This window comes from Miniopterus schreibersii (assembly GCF_964146895.1).
Source record: "Miniopterus schreibersii genome assembly, chromosome: 19".
Taxonomy (NCBI): domain Eukaryota; kingdom Metazoa; phylum Chordata; class Mammalia; order Chiroptera; family Miniopteridae; genus Miniopterus; species Miniopterus schreibersii.
In genome coordinates this window covers 32,507,841-32,529,580 of record NC_138119.1, presented here as the reverse complement: position 1 = coordinate 32,529,580, position 21,740 = coordinate 32,507,841, and the positions used below count along the sequence as shown (strand labels likewise).

Here is a 21,740-nt window from a genome sequence, read left to right as displayed (position 1 = left end):
AATAAGGGGACATCTGTAATACTTTCAACAATAAAGATAAATAAAAAAGAAACCACTCAATAGGAAAGGGAGGTTCAAACTACCACAGTTGGGGGGCAGGTCCTAGAAAAAATAAAGTCAACTCATATTTATACCCCAATAAGACAGTTATATACATTCTCCTATTAATTATTAATAAATTGTAATTGTCTCATATTAGATAGGTAACCTATCTGTTTATTTCTTGTTCTGAGAATTTTTACAAGTGAGTGGATAAAAGACTATTAAATTATAATTCTTTCTTTTCCTTTATAGTTTTATTTTCTCACATTAGTTGCCAGGGCATTTTGAGTTCAACTGAATGCCCAGCTGCAGTAATTATCTGATCTCAACTGTCTGATAATGTTAAATATGAGAAATTTTTTTCAAGACCAGGATGAGAAAATAGATATAAAAATAACTAATCCATTTTCATTCATTAGTTAAATGCAGTTAATTAATTATTCAAATGTACGTTATATTGAGTGTGACCTCATTCAGAATGCTGTGCAGTGTGAAATACAGGTTTGCCAAGTCTTCTCCTTCCCTCTTTGTCACGCACCCTCTGATGGTGAGCAGAACACAAGATTTCGCTGCCTCTCTGGTATGTGTCCTCCCTGAGCACTGCCTTAGTGTCATGGAGTTTTATCATCGCTTCTGGTTTTCCTGTGGGCTGAGGGCCTGTACTGACTGGGGAAACTCTGAGTCTTAAACCGGTCAATAAGCCAGCATTACAGAAAGAAGGCGATGGTATTCTAAAAGACCCAAATGACCAAGGAAACCCATCTTACTTATGATACTTCCTTATATTAGTTAACCACGTATGCTGCAAATAATGACATAGCAAGAAAGGGAAAGAGAAGGTAACCCAGAGTTTCTTTTCCTTGCTCTCAGTAATTGGAATGTGCGTGGATCAAGAAGTGGAGGTAGCCCTTGCTGGTTTGGCTCAGTGGTTAGAGGGTCAGTTCATGGACTGAAGGGTCTTGGGTTCGATTCTTGGTCAAGGGCATGTACCTTGGTTGCAGGCTTGATTCCCGGCCCCAGTCGGGAGGCAACTAATCGATGTTTCTGTCTGTCTGTCTCTCTCCATTCCTTCCACTCTCTAAAAAAGTGGAGGTAAAAATTCTGCTCACCTAGTATAATGTGGGGCATTCCCACACCACTAAGCAATTCTCAGACATCACCGTGTGTCCTATAATTCAACTCAATTCTGACACTAGCTATCTGGAGAGACCATCAGATTCCACAGTTACAGGCTCAGTCCCACAGACTGCCCTTTACCTCAGATGCCAAAGTCCACATCGTCACTTGTGCTTCTCACAGACTGGGTATAAATCAGAGGTTCCCAGGACCCCTTCCTTGAGTTTGATTAATTTGCTAGAGCAGCTCACAAGACTCAAGAAACAAGTTTACTCACTAAATTATCTACTTATTACAAAGGGTATTAAAGGATACAAATCAACAGCCGATAAATCTTGCAAACAAAGAAGCTTCTATCCTCATGGTGAAAGCACTCTGGTTCACCAACCCAGAAACTCTTTGAACCCTGTCCTTTTGGGTATTATGGAAACTTAATACACAAGCATGATTGATTAAATCATTGTCTGTTGGCAATAATTTGAACATCCAGCCCCCCTTCCCTCCCTGGAGGTGATGGGGGTGGAACTAAAAGTTGCAGCCCTCTAATCACATAGTTGGTTCTCTGGCAACTTCTCCCTTCTTTAAGTGTGATCCAAAAGTCACTATTAACATAACAAAAGGTACCTTTATCACTCTCATCACTTAGAAAATTCCAAGGGTTTAAGAGTTCTGTGCCAGAAATAGGGACAAAACCACATATATATATTTCTTATTATATTTCTTATTATAAATCACAGTATCACAGGAGTAAAAACCGTTATTTTGTGCAGTCTTTCCACTGTTCTGGCAAGAATGGAATTAATTAATTCTTTTTATTCATGGTGGTTATAGTCTAGAAAGTCACCATAAACAATGAATTAATGAATACTACTGAACCACACTGCTCCTCAGGGAAATATACAGTTAGGTTCCTTTGAACTGGTCACAATATTTTCATTAACTCATCAATACATACTTGTTTTATGTGTTTCTGTTTAAAGACACCTTATTTAACATACATTGTCAATTCATTAACATTGGGACTCACTGCCAACTGCACTGTAATGCATGCCTGAATGAGGCTTATCTAGCACACATATTTTCTCCAGTCTTATTGCCCTTTGAACACTAGACAGTGAAACCAGACAACAATGGGTTCAGGCTGCCTGTCACTACTTGAGCCAATTAAGCAGACAGGGTTGAATCGTATATGAGCATTTATTCCAATAATGCAAGCAGTATGGGAGAGCAGCAGAATTTTCCACATAAAATCTGCTCTACTGCACCCCCCCCCCTCAACATACACACAAGCCAGCTGCTTATATTGGGTGGGAAGGCAAAGATTACACGGGAAAGTAGGAATTACAGACATCATAGGGAAGTAGGCAAGGTATAGTGCTAACACATTACAGGCAACGTGGGCTGGAGGTCCCAAAGGGTGGGCACCTCTGGGACTACAGGGCTAGTGCCTCCGGGATTCCACTGTTTCGGGAACAAAGCTGTTAATCTTCCCGTGATGACAGACCACATTCCAAAGTTAACTCTCATGTTCCAGGGCATACAACTCTCAGCCAGGTTAAAATGTGCTTTCTCAAATCAGAACAGCCCACAGTTAACAGAGCATGATTAATATTTCTGCCCCTAACAATACTTCAGCACTACATTTGGGGATCATCGGAAACACTGAAATCACCAACAAAAAGCACAAAAATGAAAAGAAAAAAAAAAGTGCTGCTAAATAGACTGCAAAAAAAAGACACTCGTTCATAGTTTGAGAGCTGAAATGAGAAAGCAGAATTTTGCCTTGCTCAATCTCAGGTAAAGGAATATGTGTGTTGGCCAACTGAAGTTTTTCCTACTCTGCACATGTGCATGTCCATGTATGGCCAAAAGTGCGAAAAGTACTGATTTTGAAGTTACAAATAAATTTTAGCAAGTAGGTAAATTTACAAACACAGAATCTACAAATGATGAGGATCAACTGTCTGAATGTACCAACTACAAAAAAAATTATGCAATTTTGGTGATTCTATGTATGAGTTAAATGCTGATATATTTGCATTTAAACTGGCATTACACAATATAAATCTGTTATTTACTTAGAATGGCAGTAAATAGTACGGAACACCATGAGAAGTCAAGAGAGAGACTAGAAGAAAGGGAAAAGCTTTATATTTTAGAACTTCTAATAGCACTTTTTTCCCGTTTTTTGAACTAGGGGCCCCACATTTTCATTTTACACTGGGCCCCACAAATTATGCAGTTGATGCTGTTCCCACAAGCCTTTCTTCCCTGCCCTCCAGTTCATGTGCTTACCTGAATTTCTTCACAGGAATATGGAACATTTCAGCTCCCCATTCCAACTATGGAAAACACATCCATTCTCACAAGAGCTTTGGCTCCCTCAGTCTTCACTTTGCCCCAGCACACAATGCCCAAGTCTAGGTTTTGCAGCCTGAGTGTCAGCTGGTTAGACAGTAAAAGGCCACCCTCACCTATGCTAACAGACTCCTGTAGGGAAAGACAGACCCTAGTTCAAAGGTCAAATGGACAGGTTTCTTCCATCAATGCTTCCATTTTGTTATTCTATCAATGCAAGATATGGACCTTTGGCTGGTCCCTTCAACTAGTGAATCTATTAAAGTACTAAAATCTATGCCCAGCCAGGCGTGGCTCAGCGGTTGAGCATCGACCTAAGATGCAGGAGATTGGGGTTCGATTCCTGGTGGGGGCACATGCCCGGGTTGCGGGCTCGATCAATGACTCTCTCATCATTGATGTTTCTCTCTCTCTCTCCCTCTCCCTTCCTCTCTCTGAAATCAATAAAGATATATTTTAAAAATAAATAAACAAAGTACTAAAATCTAAAATCATGGAAGTTTCAAAAGAAACACAGGGAAAAGTTTTATAATCTCAGAGTGGTAGAGGTCTTTCTAAACATGAACCCAAACCTTGAAAGCTATAAAGAGAAAGTCTGAGAAATTTGACTACTCTGTTACTTTTCTGTTGCCACAAACTTAGTGGCTTAAAACAATAAAAATTTATTATCTTACAGTTCTAAAAGACAGAAGTCTGAAATAGGTCTCACAGGGCTGTAATTCCTTCCGGAGGTGCCAGGGGAGAATATGTTTCTTTTCCTTTTCCAGCTTCTAGAGGCTAACTGCCTCCCATGGTTCATGGCCTGTCCTCCATCTTCACAGCACACACTCCACCCTCTGCTTCTATCATCTCACCTCCGTTTCTTTTCTTTTTTTCTTTTAATATATCTTTATTGATTTCACAGAGAGGAATTGAACCCTGATCGCCTGGATCCTAGGTCGATGCTCAACCGCTGAGCCACGCCCGGCCGGGCATACTTCCTTTTCTGATTCTCACTCTTATAAAGATCCCTGTGATTGCATTAGGCCCATCCAGATAACCCAGGATAATCATCACACTGTAAAGTTCTTTTTACCATGTAAGGTAACATATTCACAGGTTCCAGGGGGTAAGGTATGACATATTAAAGGGGGGCATTATTTTATCTACCACAACTATATAACAGATTACTATCTCTCATGATAGACGAGTAAAATGATATGTGTATACACAGGCACACACAAACATCTGGGTTTCAAAAGAAGAAATGAGAAATAGGAAGAACGCTGCTAGGCCTGACACATTTGCTGGTTTCCTGATAAACTGATTTAGATTATGTATCACATAAGGTGTTAATTTAAGGGAGGTGCTTCCTTTCCTGGAGGTCACAGCAAACGTCAAAGCAGAATGCAGACATAGAGAGCCACCAATGCCTTGGGACATGCAAGGCAGACACATCAGGGGAAGTCTCCACTGGGCTAAATATATCAGATCCTAGGTAACTTGCTTGCAGATGCTGAGACTCTCTGACAGCTCAGGTTTAGCTCAGGTATCCTGGAGAACCCTGACTCTCTAGAAGATCAGAAAACTTGTGGGGTTTTTTTAATCTTTAAATTTTTTTGATTTTTCAATTACAGTTGACATACATTATTATATTAGTTTTAGGTGTACACTCCAGTGACTAGACATTATATAACTTACTAAGTAATGATCCTGATAAATATCACACTTATCTGACAACATACACAGTTATTAGAATATTATTGACTCTATTCCCTATGCTGCACTTTACATCCCCATGACTATTCTGTAACTACCAATCTGTACTTCTTAATCCCTTCACCCTTTTTCAGCTACCCCCCAAACCCCTCCTATCTGGCAACCATCAAAATGTTCTCTATATCTATGAGTCTGTTTCTGTTCTGCTTGTTCACTTTGTTCTTTAGATTCGATTGTTGATAGATATGTATTTATTGCCATTTTGTTGTTCATACTTTTTATCTTTTTTTCTTCTTCTTAAAGAAGACACTTTAACATTTCAAATAATACTGGTCTAGTGGTGGTGAACTCCTTTAGCTTTTCCTTGTCTGGGAAGCTCTTTATCTGCCCTTCAGTTCTAAATGATAGCCTTGCTGGGTAGAGTAATCTTGGTTGTAGGTCCTTGCTTTTCAACACTTTGAATATTTTGTGCCACTCCCTTCTGTCCTGCAAAGTTTCTGTTGAAAAATCAACTGACAGTCTTATAGGAGTTCCCTTGTAGGTAACTAATTGCTTTTCTCTTTCTGCTTTTAAGATTCTCTCTTTGTCTTTAACCTTTTGCATTTTAATTATGATGTATTTTGGTGTGGGCCACTGTGGGTTCATCTTGATTGGGACTCTGTGCTTCCAGGACTTATATGTCTATTTCCTTCACGAAATAGGGAAGTTTTCTGTCATTTTTTCAAATAGGTTTTCAATTTCTTGCTCTCTCTCTCTCTCTCTCTCTCTCTGTTTCTCCTTCTTTCACCCCCATGATGTGAATATTGGTAGGCTTGAAGTTGTCCCAGAGGCTCCTTATACTATTCTCACTTTTTTTGTAATTTTTTTGATCCTCTGCTTTATCTGCTCCACTGTTGATTCCCTATAATGTATTCTTCATTTCTGACTGGTTCCTTTTTATGTTTTCTAGTTCCACTTTTATGTTTCCTATCTCTCTGTTGAAATTCTCACTAAGTTCATCTACTCTTCCCCTAAGTTCATTGAGCATCCTTATAACCAGTGTTTTGAACTCTGCATCTAGTAGATTGCTTGTCTCCATTTTGTTTTGTTCTTTTTCTGGAGTTTCGTTCTGTTCTTTCATTTAAGACATATTTCTGTCTCATTTTGGCAGCCTCCATGTGTTTGCTTCTATGTATTAGGTAGAGCTGCTATGTCTCACGGGCTAGGTAGAGTGAGTTTATGATGTAGGTGTTCTATAGGGTCTAGTGCCAGTCTTCATGATTACCCAAGCTGGGCACTCAAGGTGTACACCCCCTTGTGAACTGTGTACACCTTCCTGTTGTAGTTAAGGCTTTATTGCTGTTGGCACATCAATGGGAGGGATTTACCCTCAGACCAATCAGCTGCAAGAACTGGCTAAGATTGAATTTTGTCCTTGAACCATGGGATGGGGAATTTAAAGAAACAGAAAATGGTAAATAAGGGCTAATGATTGCATCATGATTTGGATTTGGACAGACCTGGATGTGAATCCTGACTTTGCCACTTACAGCAATGACACCTTGGAGACATCACTAGAACTTTATAAGCACCTATTAGTAAAAATAGGTTACTAACATTATCTAATAGAGTTATTGCAAGGATTCAATTAGATAATGTATCTAGAGCTATTAGCACAAAGCCTAGCACATAATGAAGTATCAATAAATGCTGGTTAATAATAAGAGGGAAATAAGGATCCAACCAATTTAAAACTTATGCCCCTACCACAGTAATTTCAGAGAAGTCATGAGGATATAAATACAAATGAAATATATTAAAGAGTACATGAGAGGTGAAAAAGTAGTCAATGAAGATAAGTTGGGATATTAGGTGTGCCAGGGGTAAAAAAGAAATTGAGCATAATGCACCCCCATCCCACTTTTTAAAAAATCAGTGGTGGCTTTGTGTATGTTACTAGACTTTGGGAAACAACCAGAGAGAGACAAGTTAAAACTATGAGACAGAGGGATAATGGATAGGATCAAGAAGGGACCACTTTTTGCTGCTTCCATTGACTCTTCACTGTAGTCACTCCTGCCCAACATTACCTCTAGTTCAGCCTTTCTGAAACACAACTTTGCAAATATCACATCTCTTATTTTTTTGTCCCTGATTCAAAGACTTCAAGGAATTCCTATTGTCCCCAAACATTATTCAAATGCCTTCCCAACATTCAAGGGCCTTCATAATCTTGCTCCAACCTACTTTTACAATGTTTATTCTTTCCATAACTTGTGGACTTTTCCCTAGCTGAATTTCTCTCCTAATTCCTTTGCAGGTCTCCCTAACATAGCTTCTTTCCTTGTCTTCACTTAACCTCTCACCTCTGTCCTACTTGATGTCAATTTAAGTCTCCCTCCCTTCAGAAAGTATTTCCTGAAACTGCATTTATCAATGACTGCCTCTTCCTTTCTAACTCTCCTGGACCTAAAGTGGAGATTACAGACCAGCCTACAAAGTTATTTTTTTAATTTTGTTTTGAGTTAGCTTCCAAATTTACAAATAAGTTTTCACACTTAGAAAATCTGAATTTCCAGCTTCTCTTGAAAAATTGGAAGATGTGTTAACACTTGGTTTATATTCCCTCCTGGCAAGAATGAGTTGGAGTTGAATGGTGATGGCTGGCCCTTTGGCTAGGGCATGCACTCAAGTTTTATTCTTATACCTGGCTTACCATACTCATCATATACACATGTGCCTGGCCCATGTCAGCATTTGAGTTTGTAACGCCAGGTCTAAACTATGCCTGGACACTTGGTAGTTATTTATCTTTGTATTTATCATGTCTCCCAGAAAAGTGCCATGTATCATGCCTATTTGGGAATCCCCACAATGACTAGCACAAAGACCTAAACATAGGAGGATACTTAGTGTAAGGTAAATGATGATGATATTGATAATGAGAACCTAGTCTGCCTTTTCTTAACTAAACCATCACCCAACAAAACTACAGTTAGCTTATTTCAAAATTAAATTCCGTGAAAAAGTATTCTATATGAGGAAATCAAACAGCCTAAGAAAGCATTAAGAGTGGAGAGGCAGTACTAAGAAGGTTGACTTGAGCAATACCAGCCCAGGTCTTGCAGCTAGAAGTTTGAAATTTATCCATTGTGATTAGTTGGTACTTGTGACTCCCATCCAAAGCTTCTTGCTGGAAGACTCTGTTGGTCCCTGTTTCCTCACTCATGTCAGACAGCTGAGACCCAAAGGCAGAAAGCAAACAAGAAAGGATGATGGATAATGGTGATGGGCACTGGGTTGGAGAAGGGACTATCTATTCATGTGGCAGTTACTTTTTCACTATATCCTCTAATGTGAGAAGGTAAAAACTGAGGCTACCCCCAACCTGGGGAACTCACAGAGTTGACTAGAGCTTTAGGGAGAGAGATAGGTCAGGATTTGAATCCAGATCATATGATTCCACAGTGAAACCGAAGAGAGGAAGATTTATCATGAAGCTAATGAAGCTTAACTTTCAGGACCCCTTACTTAGAGGAGCCTTCTTCAATACTCTGGGCAGGAATACTACAGTAATGTGTTCATGTGGTCATTGTAAAATTTGCAAAAGTAAGATATTTTAATAGCAAATGCTTCAGAGCCCTGAGTTTTCTTGTTTGCTTTGTTTTGTTTTTGTTTTTTCAAACAGACTCTAATACCTTCCCCTTATTGGGCATTTTTGGGATCTGGCAAAGAGAAAGTTGAGTTGAGATACAATTATTTTGGGTTATATTTGTGTGATTTACAGTCATTTTCATTAGAGTTGTTATTGCTAGACATGCAGGCATAAAAATGGCTTTCAAGCATACCCCTATTACCTATTGGGGTAATACCCCTATCTGGCATTGTGACCCAACATTGGAGGGCCAGAGGTCATAACTTATTTTTTTTTAATATGTTTTCATTGATTTCAGAGAGAGGAAGAAAGAGGGAGAGAGAGAGAGAGAAAAAAAAAAAAAAAACGATGAAAGAAACATCAATCTGCTGTCTTCTCCATGCCCCCTACTGGAGATAGAGCCCAAAACCCAGGCAAGTGCCCTGACCGGGAATCAAACTGGCAACCTCCTGGTGTAACAGACCAAGCTCAACCAACTGAGCCACACTGGCTGGGCCAGAGGTCATATCTTGATATAAGTGGCACCTAGATTGGGGAACCTGCTTGTTAGGTCTGGTTGACATGGCAACCAAAGAGTATTGTCATGTAAGGTAGGGACTGGGCCTAGGATTCTAATGTTGTGACTTATTGCTTTGAAAGAAGGTTGAAAAGCCAAGTGTGAGGAGACTCAGGACCCAGTTGTGGGCTGACTCGACTCCTTCACCAAGTTGGTAGCTGGCAGAAGAAGCCCAAGAGGAGATAAAAGGTGCCTGGAGTCCCATCTGCTTTGCTTTACCATCAAGTGTATCCTTTCTTAGCAGCAGAACTGTGTCGTCTGGAGTTCAGTAAAATGTAGCCGCCCAAGCAAGTTCTGTTGAGCCTCTAACTCGGGAGGCATTTGGGGAGCCTAATTTATCAGCGTAATATATTTCAGTATATGTGAATACAAAAAAGTTAGAAACAATACATGCGAAATTAATGAGAGATTATTCCTCAGGAATGAAATTAATAGAGATTTAAACTTTCTACTCTATATATGTGTATTATTTACATTTTAAAAAAGACCCACTCACATGTATTACCTTTATAATCGGAGAAACAAGATAAAAAGAATTCAAATGGGAAAATACAGGCTAATGTCAATAACTGAGGAGGCCAAAGCTGATGTTTTTCCTTCTGCCCCAACCCTCGTGAACTTCTTAGCACGAAATAATGTTCCAATACAAAAACTGGTTTTAAGAAATGCAACTCCCCCCAAACCTAATTTCACGTCTTCAAATAAAAGTAAATGCACAAACCCCTCAACATGGCATGGGAAAAGTAATTTATTTCTAAGTTAGATGTCTAAATAGTTGGGACGATTTATTATTCATTAAGCCAGCACTTTTGGTAAGAAAACACTGAGCGCCTACTGTCTGGTAGACACAGTTCTCGCGGCTTTCTCGCTTAGTACCTCGTTTGATTCAAAAAAAAGAAAAACCGTTTTTAAAAAAATCAAAGGTGGTTTCAAAAAAATCCGTTACCTTCATAAAACGCGATCCCGGGAAAGGAACGGCCGGTTGGCCCGGCGCCTCCCCTCTCACGTGACCAGGTGACCCGGGCGCGATCTTAAGCATCGCCTCATAGAGGAACTACATCTCCCAGAATCCTCGCGATTGCGTCGTGCTGGCACTTTTACCGCCCGGTCTTAGAGCTGAGCCTGTAGCCGGGCGCCATCTTTGACGCTGGCAGTCTTGGATTTCTGCTGGTGTTGCTGCTGTGAGGACGGCGGAGGGCAGCGGCTAAGAAAGAAGAAAGACGTGGCAGCTAGCGGGAGTCGGGAATAGTGTCCTCGGTTCGGTAAAGTTTCTGTTCTCCGGTAACTAGACCCGTTTTTTGATTCCCGGGTTGCTTGGGGCCGGGGAGGTTGGGGTGTGGGCGAGGGGAGTGGCCGCGGCCTCCCCTCGCCCCTGGGTCGCGGCCTAGCCCGGGAAGTCATAGCGGGTCCTTCGGCCCCGCGGTAACAGCACCCCCTCCCCCCCTCCGGCCGCTGCCCTCACCGGGGCGGGCGGGCGGGGAGCCCCGGACTCCCTCTGTTCCCATCCACCCCACCTCCACCCCAGCCCACCCCACCCCCACGGCGCCTGCTCCCTTCCCAGCCAACCTTCCTCCCCTCCCCCACATCCGGTGTTGGTGAACCTGGGAGCCCGGAGCAGCCCCAGAAAGCCGACTTGCTCCTCGACCCCCGGAGCGAGAATGGACTCGAGATTGCTTTCTGCGGGGCCATAGGTCCCCTAGTTTAGCCGACCCCCACTGCTTAAATGAACCTGAGTGCCAGGAGCTGAATTTACCTACTCTCATTCCTCTCCAGGGTCTCACTACTTTGGAGGTTTTCTCAAACTCCACATACAGAAAGCCACCGACCTTATTCCGGTATCCTACACCCCTGTCCTACCTTAATTATACTCCCACCCCCAGCCCTCAGCATCGGAGTCAAGAGCCACAGGGACACTTCCGTTCTCCTTGTAGGACTGATGAAACCGTAATGAAGAACACCCCCTAAACTCCCATAGTCGGTGCGGATTCCTATGGGGAAGGGCCCCTGTTATTGACATCTTACAGGCCTCGGTTTTGGACCTTGAGAAGGAGGCTGTGGAAATAGTGATAGCGATGCTTTTTAGGGTAAATGTATGTAGGTATTGGGGGAAGGGGAGGGACCAACCTAGAAGGAATGGAAGTAGTGTAAAGCTCATTTCAGTTTTTGCTGCTCATATAGAGTCCAGCTAACGAGTTACTCATTTACAGGCCATAAAGCGTCTCCAGTCTAAAAGGGTCTGAAAACTAAACTTGGATTAATTCTTGATACAGTAAATCGAAAATAACGTCTTGTGACCTTGATTTTTAATTTTACCCTCAAAGCATTTTTTTTAGCCACCCACATATTTAAAAATTGTATTAGTTATAATTACAGCTGAGAGGGTCAGCTAGGATTTGTTGTTAATGACCAGTATGTGGAGTCTGATTTAGCATTCCAGAATTGACTTTTTGGGTTGTACTGACAAATCACAGTCCTAAATGATCGATGTTGAATGATGCACTATGTTTTTGTTTAAATGAGATTTCCTGAAAATAATTTCAGAATTAATGGAAATTGATGTTGCTGTTGTGAGGCGTCATAAAAATACCTATTTTAAAAGTTGAAGGCATTTCAAGCATATATAGTTATTGATGAAGCAGAAAGAGTGTGGACCTGGGATTTGGAAAACCTGGCTTCTAGCTGCTACTGACCAACTTTATGACTCTGGGAAAGTGGGCTTCAGTTCCATTATCTATAACATGAGTAGATTAGGCAATTTGAACTCAGAACTCAGAAAGTTGGAAGGGATCTTAAAGCCCTCTGAAAAAGAGTTTGGGAATGTGCTCCATTGCTGTCACTTTTCCTCCAAAAATAACCTGGCTTGGAAGTCATTGGTCCACAGGGAATTTGATTCCCCGTAGAAATTGGAGAATAGGTAATGCAAGTAGAGAGGAACAGCTGTATTTCCGCTTGAGTAATAAACCCACTAACAGATTCTGGTACGAATTTTGGAGGCATAAAGAGAATGAGTGTATGTACCCTAAGTGTACCAGTTTCCTCACTCTCTCCTGGCAGAAGGTGCAGAACTTTTAGTGGTGCTGGGATTCTGGGAAGTGTTCCTATTCATTCTAATACAGATAAAGAAGATGTGGTAGAGAGAAAGATGGTGGCGGAAGGAATGGATAAAGAGGCAAAATTGCCTTCTAAAAAGAAAAGAAAGAAGGGCTTGCGAATTAAGGGGAAAAGACGACGAAAGAAACTGATCCTTGTGAAAAAGTTTAGTAAGGATTTGGGATCTGGGAGGCCTGTTGCGGATGCTCCTGCTCTGTTAGCTTCCAGTACTCCTGAGCAGGATGAAGAATGTCTTTTTGAGAGCAATATAGAAAAACAGATCTACCTACCTAGTACTAGAGCCAAGACCTCCATTGTGTGGCACTTCTTTCATGTTGACCCCCAGTACACCTGGCGGGCTATTTGTAACCTCTGTGAAAAAAGTGTTAGCAGGGGTAAACCAGGCAGCCATCTTGGGACATCTACTCTTCAACGACATCTTCAGGCAAGACATTCACCTCACTGGACAAGGGCCAACAAATTTGGAGTCACTAGTGGGGAGGAGGATTTTACTTTGGATGTACCTTTATCTCCCTCTTCTGCTGGAAGCAATGGAAGCTTTGAATATATTCCTACTGATCCATTAGATGATAGTAGAATGGGTAAGAAACGAGATAAATCCATATCTGATGCCCTGAGGGCGGAAAGGGGGAGATTTCTCATCAAAAGTAACATTGTCAAGCATGCCTTAATTCCTGGAACAAGAGCCAAGACATCTGCAGTTTGGAATTTTTTTTATACTGATCCTCAGCACATCTCAAGAGCTGTGTGTAATATATGTAAAAGAAGTGTGAGCCGGGGTAGGCCAGGTTCTCACTTAGGAACTTCAACACTTCAACGACACCTGCAGGCCACACATCCCATCCATTGGGCTGTTGCCAACAAAGACAGTGGTGCAGTTGGAAATGGATTAGATGAAGCTGAGACTGACAGAAATCTCTTGAGTGATACTTTGCATGGAGAGAAGTCTACAGGCAGCCAAGATTTAACAGCTGAGGACCTTAGTGACTCTGATTCAGATGAGCCTCCTGTGTTAGAAGTCGAAAATAGGGTATCTGAGGGTCCTATTCCTGTTGCAGAGCAAGATACTCTGATGCATGCCCAGGAGAGAGAAACAACATATTGTGAAAATTCAGTCTCCAGTCAAATAAGTCAGGCGATTATTCAAATGATTGTGGAGGATATGCATCCTTACAACTACTTCTCCACCCCAGCCTTTCAGAGGTTCATGCAGATTGTGGCCCCTGACTATAGGTTACCATCTGAGACTTACTTCTTCACTAAGGCTGTACCTCAGTTATATGATTGCGTCAGAGAAAAAATTTTCTTAACTTTGGAGAATGTTCAAAGCCAAAAGATCCACCTGACTGTGGACATATGGACCCATGATCCATCCACTGACTATTTTATTGTGACTGTACACTGGGTCTCCTTGGACACTGCACCTTCTTCCAATACTGACTGGGTCCCCAATTTTAGAAAATGGGCAGTGCTTTGTGTAACAGGTTTGGCCAAAGACTGTTTGGTAACCAACATTTTACAAGAGTTAAATGACCAGATTGGTCTGTGGCTCTCTCCTAATTTCCTCATTCCTAGCTTCATTGTTTCTGACAATTCCTCTAATGTGGTACATGCAATCAAAGATGGAGGTTTTACCCACGTGCCGTGCTTCCTGCATTGTTTAAATATAGTCATTCAGGATTTTTTCTGTGAGCACAAAAGCATTGAGAATATGTTAGTGGCTGCTAGGAAAACCTGTCATCATTTTAGTCATTCAGTCAAGGCCCGTCAGATACTGCAGGAGTTCCAAAATGATCGCCAGCTTCCGTGGAAGAATTTGAAGCAGGATGAAACTGGCCATTGGATTTCTACCTTTTATATGTTAAAATGGCTCTTGGAGCATTGCTACTCAGTTCACCATAGTCTTGGTAGAGCCAGTGGAGTTGTACTCACCTCCCTTCAGTGGACTCTAATGACTTATGTCTGTGATATTCTTAAACCGTTTGAGGAGGCCACCCAGAAAGTGAGTGTGAAGACCACAGGATTGAATCAGGTGCTACCCCTAATCCACCATCTACTACTTTCCCTGCAGAAACTCAGAGAAGATTTTCAAGTCAGAGGTATTACGCAGGCCCTCAATCTGGTGGACAGTTTATCTCTGAAACTTGAAACTGACACCCTACTAAGTGCCATGCTCAAATCTAAGCCCTGTATCTTGGCTGCTTTGTTAGATCCTTGCTTTAAAAATAGTTTGGAAGACTTTTTCCCTCAAGGTGCTGATTTAGAAACATATAAGCAGATCCTTGCAGAAGAAGTTTGTAATTATATGGAATCTTCACCAGAGGTCTGCCATATTACAGCTTCAGAAGCTTCTGGTCCCTCAGCTATTGTACAAACGGATTCATTTACTTCATCTACAAGAGAAGGCACTGTTGTATCAGGGTCTTTTGATAGCTCAGCTGCAGGTGTTGGCGTGGGAGGCAAAAGCTTCATGTTTCCTTCTGCTGTAGCAGTAGTGGATGAATACTTCAGAGAGAAGTGTTCAGAGATCTCAGGAGGTGATGACCCTTTGATTTACTGGCAGAGGAAGATTAGTATATGGCCGGCTTTGACCCAAGTTGCCATTCAGTATCTAAGCTGCCCCATGTGTAGTTGGCAATCTGAATGTATCTTTACTGCAAATAGCCACTTTCATCCAAAGCAGATCATGAGCCTGGACTTTGACAATATAGAACAGCTGATGTTTCTGAAAATGAACTTGAAAAATGTTAAATATGATTATTCTACATTGGTTCTGAGCTGGGATCCTGAGAATGAAGTTGTTCAAAGCAATGAAAAAGAAATATCTTAATTTTCTTTTCTCCATTTAAAATGGGCAACTTCTTGCTCTGTTACTGTATTCTAATTGCTATAGTTGTTACATATTGTTAACTAATTATTCTTTATACATGAATCTGGGGAAACCTGAAAACACAAAAAGGACTGAAAATTCCTCAGAGGTAACATTGACAAAGTGAAGATTAACTTCAGTGATTTCACAGTACTAACTCAATGTAGCTGTCAGATGAAATTTTGTTTCTATCAGTTGACAGATATTTTTTAATTAAAAAAATATAGTGCAGCATTGAAAGGCCTTAGGCTATTTCTGACTGGTAAACTGAACTGGTAATTGGTTTTAAATAAAAATTTCTCCCAACATGGGAAGTTTGATTACTCTGAAACCAATGATATGGAGAGAAAATATACTAAGCTGGTGTTCCTCCCTCCATCCCCATTTTTCTATTTCTTCTAAAACCCTGAATCATACTTATAGCTTCGCAAAAACAAAACTCACAAAATTGTTTTATATTTGGAAATTTCTAATTGCCTCCTCATACTGGTCAGTTTTATAATTTTAGCTTACTTTGTTCCCTTTATAGGATTGGATCTATATAAAAGGGAAACAGAAAACAATTAGGAAAAATTCTTTTAATCCTTGAATTACCTTTTTTAATCTTTATAAAATAGTGTTAAAAACAAAGATTGCATAGGTACTTTGGCCTAATTATGGGTAAATGACATAGTAAAAGTTTATGAAATTTAAAAAGATTGGGAATTAAAATGAAAGTCCCATCCATGAGCATACTTTGACAAACCTAGTATCCATTTTCCAAAGAATGTTTTTCTGATATTAAATGATCTTAAATGCTTTTAAAAATATACTGAATTATTCATAAAACTGTATTAACTATGAAATTGTTTTGACCTCAATTCTTAACTAAAAATAAACAATCAATATTTTCATGTGTTAGGAATCATTTCCTCACTGGTAAAATGAGAGAATTGATCTCAGTGATTTTTAAGGTGCTTTTCCACTCTAAAAGTATGTTTCTGTGATTGAGTGGGAGGCCAGAAAATGACGACTTTTTAATAAAAGTCTATTAAAATTTTCAGACTGAATAACTAATGTGAGATCCCAATTTTTCCTTTTTTTCATTTTAGATTTGGGGATATTCCCTGCCCAAAAATTTCCTGGAAAATTGACTAGTATTAAGTGTGAGTAAAAGGTGTCCACTTTTTTTTAAGTTTTGATTTTAGTTTTGTCTTGGATAGTATTTGGCAAGATTTAGCCTAGAAATAATGTAGTATCTATTACATGAGAATCAAAATTGCTTTGTTACTGGGCTGGTTTCAAAATTTAGAATTCATTTCTATGTATCAAGGTTTTTGGGGGTTTTTTGGTGGTTTTTTGTTTTTTTTTTTACCATTTTTATTTTTTTTAAATTCTTAAATGGTAAATGTACCATTGTGGAATGAAATTTCAACTTCAAAAGTTTACCCTTTTACTAACTGGAGTAAATGGATAATTACAACATCTTTAGTTGTAGCCATCAGTAGTAAAGAATTTGAAATTAGGCTGCATAAGCAAGCCTTTGCAGGGCCAATATTGAATTTCATGCCAGTTGACACTGGTGTTGGTATAAAAGAAAAAAATCTTCCCTTATAGAAGCTTTTTGTATTTTGACAGTGCCAGTTCAGTATGGCTATAATGCTGCTCTGCCTTCTACAGCTTGCTGCACCACTCTGTAGTTACTCTATAACTATACGTTTCTATCTTTTTTGGTTAAACACTCCCTGAAGGTAAAAAAAGATGATATACATGCATCCATATTATACACATTGATATATGTGTAAAGATTTCCCCTCATCTTTATTTTGCGGGCTGGGCAAAATTTTGTGTAATATACTTCATGATACTTTGGTATAAGAGTAAGTTCACTACTTTTATAATGAACCCAAATCTAAATGCTTTTGTAGTGTATTTTAAAAGGGAAAACTTACCCAAATGTTTTATTTCTACACATTTGTGTGTGTGTGTGTGTGTGTATGTGTGTATAAGCCAGTTAGTATATATGTATATTATGTACATAAAACACTTTATATTTTTACATACAAGTATGCTTTTACTATACAGATAATAAAGATGGGGGAAGGTTTCTGTTTTTTTCTTAATAGGTGAAGAAATCTTGAAGACCAGAAATTGGATCTTATTGAATTTTGGTGTTCTTTTAATTTTTTCTTTCTTTTTTTCTTTTTAAATTATATTGTTCGGCTATGGAAGATGGATTTTTAAAAAAATAATCCTTTGAATTTCAAGTTCATCTTTAAATGAACTTTTTTTGTTTGTTTTTTGTTTTTGTTTTTGTTTTGAGGAGATAACTAGCCCTAGCTGTCTCCAGTCTGACAAAGGTTGTTCGAATGGACTTAATCTCCCAATAGTTGGGAGATGTTTTAAAAACACATCCTGTGTTTGAATTGTGGCTGAGAGGTTTCCTTGGCAATGTGAGGAGGAAAATTTTTTCTGCCTCATTATTATTAATTCATGGATTGAGTGTTGGTTCGACCTACAGGCGTGATAGATTGGAACTCAGTGAAGACACAGATGTTCCTGTTGAGAGCAACCAGCTAATGTAAGTGTGGTAATGGTTTTTTTCTCATTAAAGGGATAAACATTTTTGTAATTTAAGGCATGATTTTCCTGGATTAGTAAGAAATTAGCCATTGTCAAAATATTTTTTTTTCTTATAATTGTTTATAAGCTTTTGGTTTGGGAATAGAGACACCTCCTCCCCTTTTTTTGATAATGGATGCACATTAAAAAAAATAAAAACAGTGTAGCCAAGGTGAAAACCCCCTGTAATTCCATCTCCTCAGAGACAAGCACCTGTTAATAGTTTATCACAGCATAGTTCCATGTCTGTACACGTAACTCTGCCTCATCTTTTTTTAATGACTATGCAGTGTGCCTTTATATGGATGTGCAATAATTTAACATATCCCTCCTTGATAGACCTTGGGTTTTTTACCTTAAAAACAGTCCCACATTCAATAATAGCCCTATACACACGTCTATGTGAACTGTTCCTTGGAACCAGTTCTCCAATGTGAACTTGTAGAATTGTTTCAATTCACTGTAAAGAGGTTGTACCAATTTACTGAATAATTAATGAGGTCTTTTTTTTTTAAAGATTTTTTTATTGATTTTTTTTTTAAGGAGAGAGAGGAAGGGGAAGAGAGAGAAACACCAATGTGAGAGCAAAACACCAATAGGCTGCCTCCTGCACAGCCCCCTACCAGGGATCGAGAGTACACCCTGACCGGAAATCAACTGGCAACCTTTCTGTGCCCGGGACAACAGCCAACAAACTGAGCCACACTGGCCAGGGCGATTAATGGGGTCTTTTGATTTGTAAAAGTTCTTGACATGTCCCTTTTAGTAAATATACTAAAAGTCCTACATTTTGGTCATGTTTGGCCATGTTGCTGATAGATATTTTGCTATATTAATGTTTTTCATTTTATGTAGTCAAATCTACCAATTTATTGCTAAGGTTTTTAACTGGTATACTAGGAAAAGTTTTTTCATCCTGAGCTTATAAAAACACTGCATTTTCCCCCCACAGCTTAGATAGTTATATTTTTTATATTAAAAATGTAATTTAGGGATTGTAGTTATTCTAGATGATTTTGCAGTGTGTCAGGTTCCAATAATAAATTCTCATTGAGATATTGACTTGAGTTGCAGTCAATGTATACATTTTGGGGAAAAGTAAAACTTAAGTCATTATCTCCATTATTCTGGTCTGCTGTGCATTAGTACATAGTTTCATAATTTTATATTTTTCCTTATTGTATGTTACCTTCTGGAACAGTGTTGTATGATAGTGAACTGAGTGTTCATTTTTCTTTGCCTCGAGTGAGCTTACCGTGAGCTTACTACCTCTAGTGTCTTACTTCATTGCATGTGCTGATGGTTTCTGATAGTCAAGTGCATTTATGCTAAGGCTGTTCCTTGTAATTTACAGAGTTTTTATCAGGTATAGATGCTGCATTTTAGCTTTTTCTTTTAAAGCCATTTTGACTTTTTAAAAAATACCATTTTAAGTCCCTTTTTTACCATTTTTTCCTTTTTGAAATCTTAATATACCACAGTTCTTTTTACCCACTTCCCTTTACTCTGTTAATGTAAAGACTTTCCTAATGTTAAGCCTTAGTCCTAGATCATGTGATATAACTGTTAGAATGCTGCAGTTTGGGTTGCTTGGATTAGGCTTTGTCAGCTGTTTCATAAATTGTGTATCCACAGCAGTTACTTTAAAGCTTTGTGGTTTTGTTCTTTTTCTTTCGTTGAGTTCTGTTTTCTAAATCCTTTTTCTCAGGTTAAAATACTTTTAAGTAATTTGTTCAAGAATAAACGGAGTACATAGATTGTATACTATTTGAGGCATTTCATGTCTAAAATCTTATTTCAAGTCCTGAGATCTTGAAATGTAGTTTGAAAGGCTAAATCTCTTTAAATTCTAGATACTTAGCATTTTGTCTTTCGGCATTTAAAGATTCAGGTGAGAAGTCAAACATTAAGCCAGATTTTCGTTCCCTTGCCACCACTCTGCTTTTTTCCTAGGAGTGTGTATGATTCTGTGGTTACCATTAGAATTCAAAATTTCACCACATCTATGGTATGGAGGTGTCTTTTAAAGAAAATTTCTGCATGGCATTTGATGAACCCCATTTAAAAAAGTTTCAAGTTCATTAAATTTAGGGGAATTTTTTGTATTGTTATTTTATTACCTCTACCCATTCCAGTTCTTTTAGAATTTCTGTTGTATAGAAATGGAATCTTCTGTAATTATTTCCATGTTATATACCTTTTGTCTCGTATTGACATCTATTTGCGTTCTGGGAGATGTCCTGACAGTAGCATTTTAATTCACCAGTGTTTATTTTCCTAGATTTGAAAAGCAATACTCTTCTATATTGGAAGAGATTTGAAAATCTGTTTTTGGAAGAAGATGCTAGAAATTTGAGTTTCCTTATTTTTTAAGCTGTCTCTTGTTTCCACTTTTTTTTCATAGTGATATGTTCATTTGTATTAAACTATATCCTTTAAAATTTGCTGAGAGCATGAGGATTTTAAAAGAATTTCTCTTTTTTCCTGCATTAATTCAGCAGTGGCACGGTGGGAGAGGACCAATTCGTTGTCTTGGCTTCCTGCTTTCAAACAGCTATTTTCTGTTTGAAAAGTAATCATGTTTTTCTTGGCATCCTGGATACTTTTTTTTTCTTTTAAAACTTATGAAATACATCAGTATGCGTCTTGGTTTTGAGTTTTTATTTGGGGTAATAGTGATTACTGTCAATTTTTAACCTCTAGATTTTTTTTTTTGCCATTTTCTTGAAGAGCATTTGTATTCCCCCATCCCGAAAGTTATTGAAGCTTAATTTGTAAACAGATATATGAAGTAACTGTTGAAACATTAATTAAGGGGGTGCCATATACTAAAGATTCAATATCTCCATGCCCTGCCTACCTCTGAGGGAATTTTGTAAAGCCTAAATTGGAAAATTTACGTTGTTGCTATTTCATGAATACTATTTTGTTGTTTGGTTAGTATTTGGGGGAGTGGTTCCTGAAACTAGCAACATTTCATATATCTTCTTTGGGATATTGATTTCAGGGATGAAATTGACCTCTTAAGCCTTTTCTTTCCTTTCTCTTGTACAACTTTTTCACTCTCATCTAATTCTTTTCATTTTTGTATATGTGTCATTGTAATTATTTGAATACCCCTTAGATCCCACTTGAAGCAGTTTTAAAAAATTACCTTTTGGTTTACCCAAGAATGCAGAATGCATTGCCTGGGGTTTGGGGCCAGGGGAATCCTGCTAACGTATCAGTGAGATGCTGTTAAAGTTCCTTGTCTCTTTCTGTAGTGGATCAGTGATTGTCAGGCCAGTTAGGGCAGACTTAATTTTTTTTATTATGTGTATGTTGCATTATGTTAGAAAATTTAATGTTACTAGCATAAAACAAAGTAAAAATTTGTAAAACAAAGAAAATTTAATGTTACTAGCATAAACAAAGAAAATTTAATGTTACTAGCATAAACAAAGAAAATTTAATGTTACTAGCATAAAACAAAGTAAATAGCTACCTATAATCCTACAACTCTGGCAATAACTACTGTTTTGGTGTTAAGTTCTTCTAGATTTCTTCCTGTTGTTTTACATCCTTACCAGCATTTGCTGGTGCCAGTGTTTTGGATTTTAGCTATTGTAAAAGGAATTTGGGGTTCCCTAATGACATAAGATATTGAGTATCTCTCCATATGCTTATTTTCCATCTGTATATCTTCCTTGGTGAGGTATCTGTTTAGATCTTTTGCCCATTTTTTAATTGGTTTGTTTTCTTGTTGAGTTCTAAGT

At 38.7% G+C, this 21,740-nt stretch overlaps 3 protein-coding genes across 6 annotated transcripts in view; all 3 read left to right on the top strand.

Annotated features, from left to right (window-relative positions):
• Positions 1 to 10,594: 10,594 nt before the first annotated feature.
• Positions 10,595 to 21,740, top strand: part of ZC3H11A (zinc finger CCCH-type containing 11A) — a 36,453-nt gene continuing 25,307 nt past the window's right edge. The window contains exons 1-4 of one of the 4 annotated variants that reach the window (XM_081120510.1): positions 10,595 to 10,685; positions 11,178 to 11,239; positions 16,476 to 16,529; positions 17,885 to 17,944. The gene's annotated coding sequence lies outside the window, so the exon portion shown is untranslated. Of the gene's footprint in view, positions 10,686 to 11,177; positions 11,240 to 16,459; positions 16,530 to 17,884; positions 17,945 to 21,740 lie in introns of those variants that run through there. The other 3 variants (XM_081120509.1, XM_081120511.1, XM_081120512.1) reach the window with 3 other exon arrangements.
• On the top strand, positions 12,547 to 16,537 carry ZBED6 (zinc finger BED-type containing 6; the record flags this gene model as incomplete). The annotated part of the gene is made up of 2 exons (XM_081121904.1): positions 12,547 to 15,052; positions 16,476 to 16,537. The coding sequence occupies 2 exons, from the start codon at positions 12,547 to 12,549 to the stop codon at positions 16,535 to 16,537; spliced, it is 2,568 nt and encodes an 855-aa protein (XP_080978030.1).
• LOC308548665 (uncharacterized protein) lies at positions 16,523 to 17,206 on the top strand. Its single transcript, XM_081120525.1, has one exon. The coding sequence runs from the start codon at positions 17,014 to 17,016 to the stop codon at positions 17,110 to 17,112; it is 99 nt and encodes a 32-aa protein (XP_080976651.1). The 5' UTR covers positions 16,523 to 17,013; the 3' UTR covers positions 17,113 to 17,206.